General features: G+C 37.4%; 1 protein-coding gene across 1 annotated transcript; it reads left to right on the forward strand.

The window, feature by feature from the left end:
* The first annotated feature begins 983 nt into the window (after nt 1-983).
* On the forward strand, nt 984-9559 carry LOC129765617 (uncharacterized). The gene is made up of 5 exons (XM_055766029.1): nt 984-1086; nt 1162-1228; nt 1291-2045; nt 2110-2781; nt 8115-9559. Exons 1-5 carry the CDS (start codon nt 1066-1068, stop codon nt 9441-9443), a joined length of 2844 nt encoding a protein of 947 aa, XP_055622004.1. The 5' UTR covers nt 984-1065; the 3' UTR covers nt 9444-9559.
* The last annotated feature ends 1595 nt before the right edge of the window (nt 9560-11154 follow it).

The raw sequence follows: 11154 nt of genomic DNA on the forward strand, positions 1-11154 counted from the left end.
TTGTTTCACATGAACAATCGCATTACCTTCTCTTTATCGATAAAATTGCATCAAGCTGTTTGCGTTTTCATCTTCGGAATAAATTGGTTGTATGACACATCAACAGTTTGTTTCATCGACTGAATATTTCGAGTACAACATAAAAAAATCGTATACATCTCATTCGTCTACATCTACAGCTTCAGGATGAGTTTAATAGTTCTCAATCACTCCTCCCACTCCCGAAATAAATCAGAATCCTTGCGGCCACTCTTAATCCATATTCGCCGTGACGTATGGGAGAAAGTATTCTAGTCTGATTCAAACACACGCAATTAGTTGATCAAATCAAAACATTAGTTGTAAGGCTTGGTATGTCCGTTTCACAAATTCCCCCTTACACAATATATTCATGCTAAACTTCTCAATTGTTATTGGTGTTCTACAATTTTCAGTGGACCTCGCTTTTTAATAGAACCTCACCAAACCTAGTCATCAATATTGGTGCGTTTTATTTTCGTCTATTTTTTTTTCTCTATAGCGCTTTATTTCCAAACCATTAGTGCGTTTTAACTTATAGTTAGTCTCATTTTCCTCCGGCACTACAGTACGCATCCGGCCTCGCCATCAGTGTTAATGCGCTTCGACATATGGTCGTACTCGCTTTTCCTCCCCCGGCGCTACGGCTCTCAACCGGCCTCGCCTTTAATTTTTGTGCACTTGCACTCAAAAACGGACTCGCTCTTTCCTTCGGCGCTACGGTTCTCAACCGGCCTCGCCTCAATGTTACAATATGCGCTTCGACATATAGTCGGACTCGCTCTTTTCCCCGGCGCTGCGGTCTTCAACCGGCCTCGCCATTAGTATTTGTGCGCTTCGACTTTTAGTCGGACTCGCTCTCTTCTTTGGCGCTAGGGTTCTCAACCGGCCTCGCCATTAGTATTTGTGCGCTTCGACTTGCAGTCGGACTCGCTTTTCCTCCCCCGGCGTTACGGTTCTCAACCGGCCTCGCCCTAAGCATTCCTGAATCATTTTTTTACCTTCAAAATAAATGTTTCGCTCCAACTTCGACTTATACTGATATGTATGATACAAACAATTAACCGAGTAATTACCGGACATCACTACATGTCTGCTCAATGAGTAGTGGTTAAAGTTAACGTAATCCACATTTTCTCCCAGAAATTAGCGTTTTCTCATTCCTCCCATTCTCTCACTACACATCTTGTTCGGAACCATCGAGAAATAAGTTTGCATCTTATTGCCATAATTTCTCAATATAATAATTGATATTTTTCTTGTTAATTGTAGCATCTAGCAGCGGAATGTCCTTTCAGAGCTCAGCCTGTTTCGGGGAAGCTAGAAAGCTTCTGGGATCATTTGTACTACATGGCCAAGATTTTGAGGACCTCAAAAGAACTAATTGCTTGAACAAACCGTTCAATGCACGTACGAAAGTTCAGGCAATCAACATTCTGGGTATCGCATTAGGAGTGCCGGTTTCTACTGCGATTCAAGTTGGAGCAGAACCCCGTGACGATGAATGTCTTTTCGCAATTGAGGATAGCAATAAGCTGAGGAAAATAGTTGATAAAATGCGAAGCCTTTGCTTTGAGTTGATACCTCTAGCAGTGATTTATAGGAAAAACGGACAGCAGCAGATCAACCCAACAATCCTCATCAAAATGACTCCGCGATATGGATTTTGCACTTACCTTGATATGTCTGGAAGAATTTATGGAAGCTTCTCGCTGTTTCTGTCAAATAATAAATTGCCAATGTCGCGACTCTGCTACCCAAAAGGTGGTGAAATATCCTTCGATTCGGACGGTTTAATTAAATTGGATTTTTGTGAAGTTGGTGTCCAAAACGAGGCTCTCGAAACCGCGGATGCATTCATGTCAACATTAGGCATCATTGGCACTGTTGGAGCTATGTTTGTCACTGGGGGTATGGTTACACCATTGTTGTGGGCAAGACTAGGTTCCTACGCATACGGTGCATGTAGAGGAATCTCCATCCTGAGTGACGCTAAAGAGCATGGCTTATCTTTGGATCCATTCGAGGTATTCTCATATATTGAAAAAAAGGCTAACTACCGTCTTACATATAATTATTTTCCCACATCAGAGCGACGAAGCACGAAGACATTGGTTGAATTTAACTGCCAATTTGCTTGCGTTTGCCTCAACTGGAGCCACGTTGGCGTCAAAGGTATCCAAAGGCTCTAAATTAATAATAGCGGCTGAAGCAGTGCAGTATGCCACAGCGGGAGTCTCGATTGTATACACCTATAACTATTGGGGGACATTATCACTCAGAGATAAAATTCAACTTTCCTGCGCTGTGTGCTTTGCCTTGCGAGAAGTGATATCATTGGCATTTGCAAAGGATTGGATCCGAAACCGACAGTTGGATGGTGTGTGTTCATTTTTTAGCACCAAGACCAACGGCTCACCAGTGCATATAAGACGAACATTGCAGAAAAACGATGGAGTTTTGGAAAAAGCACTGAACATGATAAAGATGATTCAGCAACATTTCATTACAGTAACGACAGATGAGGAATTCATGACAATTACCTTTTGTGGAACATTTGAGTATAAAACAAAGTATATACTAGGTCTGGTATCCGGTGAATTATCGAAATTTATGTTCATGATTAAGGGTATCGGTAAGAAGTACGCGGAGTTGGAAAATGATTCTTTCACCAACGCAGCAAGTCGTAAAATAACAGTGAGGTTATTATTTTCGCGCCACGTTTATTTTTCTCAGAAAAAAAGTTTATATTTCTTTATGACAAATAGATAAAGTGAAGTTTTGATGCATAGCTTTAAGTATTTATAGCTTTTCCTTTTGTTTTCTTCTATTAGATCTAGAAAATAGTGAAGTGCTGTATAGAATAGTTTTAGAACATAGGTTATGTTTTAGAAAATATCATTAGTCATAGTGTAAGGTGTGTGAATATTTTATGGACATTGAAGAAGATTGTTTTGCTGGATTCGAAGACTGTCTGAATGAGGACGTGTTTCCGAATCAAAGTAGAGATGTCTACCGGATGTCTGGAGTGAGACGACGCTTAGAACTGGACGATGACGATAAGGCAAGCGAAATGAAAGGTAAAAAGAAAAAAGAAATGGCTCATGCAAAAGAAAAAATGGCGGACAAGGGCAATTCAGAGTCAACTATGAATCACGAAAGTATATTACAAATTATAGAAAATTCTGGAAATTCCGAACAAAGCAACAAAATAAAACCGAGTCGTCATAACGAACCTAAAACAAACAAAGAGAAAAGTAGCTCACAACACAACACTGAATGGATTAAAAACACCACAAATACGATTTTTTTCATAGAAAAACAAGATAAAGAGCAAAAACCAATTCATCCGATGGAGTTGGCTAAAACTCTTTACAATGTGGGAATTAAAAAATATCGAGAACTCAAATTTGCCGGATATGGTAGATTTAGAATAACGTTTGACAAACCAAAAGAAGCCGAACTATTAATAAATTCGAAAATTCTCGTAGACGAATTTAAACTACATATTTACGTCCCCAATATGTTTAAAGAAACCATAGGTGTAATCAGAAATATTCCACTATCTCTTACAGAAAAAGATATACTAGAACATATCCTTTCAGGTAGCCTAAAAATAACAAAGGTTGAGCGTATTAGCAGATGGACAAAGGAGAAACTGATTCCGACATATACCGTTAAAATTTATATTGAAGGTCAGGAAATTCCGGAAAGTGTTTCAATCTTTGGAATAAATGCCAGGGTTGAACACTATGTTTACCCGGTAAAAATGTGCACCAAATGCCTAAGATATGGTCATAAGGAAAAGGTATGCAAATCAAACCAAATTCGTTGTTCTAACTGTGGTTTAGAACATGATATGAAAGAATGTTCTTCATCATCACATTGCTTTCATTGTCAGGGTCCACACGCGGCAAACTTTAAGGATTGCCAAGAAAAGATAAGACAAAATAAAATCAACTACATAATGGCAACACAGAAACTGACTTTTCCGGAAGCAGTCAGACAAATTCCAAAAACTTCTCACGTTCAACATAGACTAAACTCTATCATCGATTTCCCGATACTACAACACACTGCAAATCAGGAAACGAACAATTCGTCTCCCAGACAACATTCTCTTAACATGTCCGTGCAACAATCGGAATATGAAAATATCAAACAGCTAGTGAAAGAAGAATTGCAAAAACAATTCAATTTGGATGCTATTTTTAATAAAATACAAAAGATATATCATTCCATAACAAAACATACTGCGCAGCAAAAAACACGTAAAGATTCTATTGATTCTGATATTCTCCTAATAAACATAAGCGATCAGATCAAATCTATTATTGACCCGGAATTAAAAACAATGAGCGAAAAAATTCTCCAAAAGCAAAATGGGAATGCAAAGGAACCTAATCTTCATGCAACATAATATAACTAGTATCAGAGCATCTGATACGCGCAAATCACTTAAACATTTCCTTGTAACTAACAATATAGACATTGCCCTCCTTCAGGAAATTTGGATGAAACAAAATGAAGAATTCAAATTTCCAGGTTATAATTTTATTAAAACTGTGCGGCCATCCGGATACGGGGGCGTCGGTATTTTAATAAATAGTAACATAAGATTCGAAGAACTCCATATTCAACACATAGATCCTCTAGAAGTAATAGCAATGAAAACACTGAATACCACACCGGAACTCTTAGTTATTTCAATTTACATCCCTCCGTCACCAATAAATAATAATGACATCAAAGAACCTCTTTGTAAGCTCTTTGAGTTTATAGAAAGATCAAATTCACCCACTATCATAGCAGGGGATTTTAACGCACACAGTCAAGTCTGGAACGCTCATCATCCTACGTGTCCCAGAGGAAAACTGCTAACAAATCTCTTAGATAATACGCACCTCATAATCTTAAACGACGATACACCAACAATGATAAATCTCCCAAATATCACTCCATCCATCATTGATCTAACGCTAGTAACACCAACTCTAGCGAATAAAATAGATTGGAAAATTCTAGACGAGGAAATTAACAGTAATCATAAAATAATATTATTTGAAATACGGAACTCAATGAAAAAATACAACAAGAGCACAGAATATTTGAACAAGAAAAAAATAATCGAGGATATCAACTATATTGACATTAACAAAATGGTGTCACCACATGATATAGTCCCACTATTTACGGAACAAATACAGAAATCCAAATACACTATCAGGAACGAAAAACATATACCAAAATCTTGGTGGAATGACGTTATCAACGAACAATTAAAATTGAAAAACAGATATCTAATCACATATTTCAGAAATCAAACGTATGAAAACTATTTGAATTTCAAAAAGGCTAAAGCCAAGCTCAAACAATTAATACGAAAATCCTCCAGAAACGACTGGCATGATTTGATTAATTCAATAACGCCAAGTATGAATAATAAACAATTATGGAACACAATCAAAAAAATCAGTGGTGGTCGCACTGGAAAAAATAATGTACATTTACTAAATGACAGCAGCTTAGCGACAGAGTTTATACAAAATAACTTCCCACAAATATCACACGACATACAATTCACTGAAAAACCAATTACTAACCGAATAGAAATCAATTACCAAGAAATAGACAGGCTGTTACGTTCACGGAAAGATAGTTCTACTCCAGGAATAGATAGCATATCGTTTTTTATGTTGAAACGTACAAATCCTAAAATAATAAAAAAAATCATAGAGATTTTAAGTATGGCAATAAATGAAAATATCATTCCAGATGATTGGAGGATCATAAAAATTATCCCTATACTAAAACAATCAGCGAATCCAAATCATTACAGCTCTTACAGACCCATCGGGATGCTATCCGTGGTACTCAAACTGAACAATTTCATAATTAAGAACCGTCTTACCGATCATATAAACGAAAACAACATATTACCATCATATTCATTCGGATTCAAAAAGAAGGTATCGGCCATCAACTGCGTAAACACTCTCCTGTCGCACATTCACCATACCAAAAGAGAGGGAAATATAATCATAGCTACCTTCCTAGACTTATCAAAGGCTTTTGATAATGTAAATGTAGAGAAGTTGCTTTCGATACTTGAACAAGTAAATACTCCGTTTGTCATAATTAACTGGATTTTTAATTATCTCAAAAAACGTGAAATTATACTCAAACTCAATGATGGTACAAATATCACTTCAACCACGAATAAAGGACTCCCGCAAGGATGTCCCCTCTCGCCCGTTTTATTCAACGTCTATACGGTCAATATACATAAATTAACTACAAGAAACAGAATTATCTTTCAATTTGCAGACGATTTCACAGCAGTCGTTATGGCTAAAAATATTGAAGAAGCCACTATTACAATGAACCGCTTTTTAAATGATATTGCGAATATTCCCAATGAATTGAATATGCAAATCAATGTGAGCAAAACAGCATCGGTGATATTCACTAACAAATATCACGCGGCTACAAACCTGCAATTGAATAATCACCTTATTAATGTTAAACCATACCATAAATTCCTGGGTATTTACTTAGATCACAAACTCAAATTTAAAACCCACATAGACATCACAGCTTCCAAAGCCAGAAGAAAAATAAATATATTGAAAATGTTAGTGAAGAGAAAAAATGGAGCTCATCCAACCACCATGCTACGTGTCTCGAAAACCGTAATTCAATCACTGATTGATTACGGATTAACAATAGTCGCATCCACGTCTACAAACAATTTCACGACTCTTGAAACGATACAACACCTGTATATCAGAATGTCAATGAGATACATGAAATCAACTCCCAATCACGTTATTTTAGCAGAAACAGGTGAGCTTCCCTTGAAAGAAAGAGCAGAATTTTTAGCATTGAAAGAATGCACAAAGCTATTTTATGAAAATAACAGTCCAATTGTTAAATATCTCAATCCGTTTATGAACACAGACTTAACCACCAAACATTGCACATTTCTAGAAAAAATAATAGGATTAAATAATCATCATCTTTTACAACTGGCTCGAAAAATACCATACCATCCATCAAACAAATTAGAAATTATTCCACAAATACCGAATATTTCAAAAAACAGAACACCCACAGAAATCCAAAAAAGAACAGTCATAGAGCTTATAAATACGAAATATACAAATAATTACCAAATCTTCACAGACGGATCAAAAATACAAGGGAAAACAGGATACGGAATCTACGACACACAAGAAAAAACATCCTATAGTGGAAGACTAAATTCACAAATCACAATCATGAACGCAGAATTAATAGCCATACTGAAAGCAATCAACCACATCATTGTTAGAAATATAGAAAAGGCAGTGATTTTCACAGACTCTAAAAGCGCCGCACTACTAATTGAAAACACAAAATCAACCGATAACAATATAGTTTGTGAAATTTTTGACAAAATAAACAATTCAAATTTGACAAAACTTACGCTCCAATGGATTCCAGGGCACATTGGAATAAATGGGAATGAGCGTGCAGATCATGCAGCTAAACTGGGAACAACTATGACACGAATAGAAAACATAAAAATTCCAAAAGATGATCTAATTCTTAGTTTCAAATACGAAACAACATGCTTATGGGAAACTAGATATAAAATTATATCGCTTGAAAAGGGGATCAACCACTATAAGATAATGCCGAATATAAAATTAAAGCCATGGTTTATAGATTTCAGATTGAGCACAGAGCAAACAATTATAATTTCAAGATTGAGATCAGGCCATACCGCTACGAAGGATAAATTACACAAGTGGGGTCTACTCCCTGTCGACAGATGCGAATTCTGTAACGTTCCAGAAAATATTTCACACATCTTACACGAATGCACAAATTATAATCATATCAGATTAAAATATCCCTTATTGCAGGGAAACCCTGACATCATAGCTATTCTAGCCAGAAACAAAATAGAAGATCTAAAACAATTAACAGGATTTATAGGAGAAACCAAAATAAGCATTTAGGGAAATAAAATCAGCACTTCGCTGTAGTCACACGATAAAGAACTATGAACCTCGGTCGAAATCAGTAAAAGACATTGAAACGTCACAACACTTGGCTGTTATGGATCGACAGGTCTGCGCCAGAATCGAGAAATAAAAAAAAAAAAAAAAAAAAAGTACGCGGAGTTATTCGCAATTTTGAGAAGAATGTTTGGAGATGCTCCACTGCTGAAAGTTGTTTCGAAGCGAGGAGAAGAAATGGGAGGTAATGAAATCGCTTATGCCGAATCTATCAATCAACTTATTGAAGTGTATAAACTGTGTATCTCAATCTGTGAAGATAAAATTAAGCTGATGGATACCAAGTTGGTCATCGGGGCTGGCCATCATTTTTCTTTGGGATCCGCATTCAAAATATTCATCACAATAGCAAAAACCAAGGCATTATCCCTGCTCAGAGCCCTTCTAGATCTGAATCCTGGCGAAATCGATAAGTTAAATAATTTTCGCAAAAATTGGAAGGACGAATATATCTTTTTCGAATGGATAATTACCGACTGCCAGGCGAGTGGAGACATGCTTGAAAGGCTTCATTTCTTCCTTCAAATCCGTGATATTTGCGAAGGCAAAAAGCTTCCCATCACAAAGCTTGTGATCGGTCAAGCTGCCGTCGAAATAGATGGACTAATGTTTATCGATCAGCAGCTATTTTCTAAAACATCGCATCCCGCACATATTGTAGACCCAGGAATGATTCGTATCCTCAAAACCGTCGAAAAAGCACCCCGAGAGTACTTGAACGATCTTTGGAAGAAAACTTGCCTTCAGGAAGAACCATTCATCGTTTTTCTTGGGAAGATGGATGCTCTCGAAGAGCTGTTTAGACGTTACCCTCGGTCGATATCGAACCTCGTTTCATACACAACAATAATGCAATGTTCAGATTTTCTCCGTTTCTATTATTACACAGTTTTCGCTTTCAACCGACTGAACGATGATGAAAAGTCTTCTGATAGTGGTACCGAATCGCTAGTGTCTCATTTTAACGCACTAAAAGAAAAAGCAGCAGAGCTTTCGCTTGAAGGCTATTGTCCTGTAGATAGTAACCAATCAGTGGATGAGATGGATGAGGAGCAGTTAATTGAAGCTATCAAAACTCAGGCGAAAAAGGGGGCGTTACGATTCGGTCCTATTGAGAACGCTGTGCTCCATTTGGAGAAATATCCGACGCTACGGCTGAAGTCGGAGATTCTGAAATACAACCGATTCATTGCTATGAAGAAGTTCTCACATCAACGTGTTTCCATCATTGATGGCAAAAATTTGATTCTTATGGCTAATGCGCAGATGCAAATCGTAGTTGGGGTGGTTCACGGAAAAGGTTCATATATCGACAATGTTCAATTAAATATAAGCGACCGCCAGTTCGTTATGCCCTAATGTACCTTTCTATGAAGAATATTGGTCTTATATTAAAACATATACACATATATTTTAACATGCCCTATTGCAGTATATAAACCTATTATTGGAACCCACTTGAGAGTATATTATTTCGAATATCCGATAGTAAATAAAAAAACAATAACATAAAATTGTGTTGATATCAATACAATTATTATTTTTACGTTTAATAATAGCGAATTCGTTTTTAAAACTGAGTCAGTGCCACACTGACTCTGTAATAAAAAAACGTTTTCAGTTTCACGAATGCGGTGGTTTGTTGGTGTGCGTTATATAGTCTGATTTGTTTATATTTGCGACGACAAATGTACAGTGTCGACGTCTGGTGGAGATATTAGTGCTTGGGAGGTAAAGTATTCTCTATAAGATCAGAAGGGCCAAGTGCAGTGTAAAAATATAAAAGTTTGAATGAAAATTTTTACTTCATATTGTTTGATTACCTAACACATGTAGTCCTGACACTCACTTAACCATTTGTCGATGCATTTCCTGTTTGTTCCACAAATAATTACTATTATAATATAAAATCATCATTAGACACAGTATAATAACCTTATAATATTTTTTTTTACTTATTCATTTTGATAATTATTATATTCTGTTCATATCGAACAGTTGGCCGATTTTTTTAATATGGCTGAGGGCGGAAAGGACCCCCCGTTGACGCAATTGAATATTTCTGATACCGAACCTCCTCCTGAAGAGCAGGAGGATGAAGCAGAAATTGAGGTAGAAAATTCTGTTTACGAAGTTGATAGTTCCGAAGATGAGGAAATCGACGAGAAACAGGATTTTCGTCCTAAAGAATACCCTGAAGGCTCCAAAGGCCCATTCATTGTGTACTTTAGACGAAAATCCAAACCTCTCAATGTCATTCGTATCTCGAAGGAACTAACTCAACATTTTTCTGACGTTACCGAAATTACACGGATGGGGCCAGACAAACTACGAGTTGTCGTCTCAAGCAGGACCCAAGCAAACAAAATAACGCGCTGCGACCTCTTTGCGATTGAGTATCGTGTATACGTACCCTGTTGCAACGTCGAAATAGACGGCGTAATAACCGAAAAGGGTTTGACCCGAAAAGAGATAATCGATGGTGTCGGTCGCTTCAAGAACTCCACACTAAAAACTGTGAAGATTCTTGCATGCGATCGACTGAAATCTGTGTCACATAAAAATGACAAAAGAATTCTCAATCGGACAAACTCTTTTCGTGTGACTTTTGAGGGTTCCGCCCTTCCAAATTACGTTGCAATAGGGGCACTTCGTTTACTTGTTCGATTGTTTGTACCCCGGGTAATGAAATGCAACAAATGTATGCAACTCGGTCACACGGCCGCCTATTGTTGCAATAAAAAACGTTGCGCAGATTGTGGAGAGAGCCATGATGAGAATCCTTGCGCGAAAGAGCACAAGTGTCTTCATTGCGGCGGGACTCCTCATGATCTTATTCAATGCCCGGTGTACAAACAACGAGGGGAAAAACTCAAGCGTTCCTTAAAGGAACGTTCCAAGCGGACTTTTGCAGAAATGCTTAAGAGTTCCGTGCCAACGACACAGGACAATCCCTACTCCATTCTGCAGAACGACGAGCCTGTTGCTGACGCTCCCAATGCCGGATGTTCCGGTACATCGCAGGGTGCCATTAGGAAAAGAAAAATTACTTCTTTTCCATCACTCCCCA

The sequence above is a fragment of the Toxorhynchites rutilus genome, chromosome 2 (genome assembly GCF_029784135.1).
Source record: "Toxorhynchites rutilus septentrionalis strain SRP chromosome 2, ASM2978413v1, whole genome shotgun sequence".
NCBI lineage: Eukaryota > Metazoa > Arthropoda > Insecta > Diptera > Culicidae > Toxorhynchites > Toxorhynchites rutilus.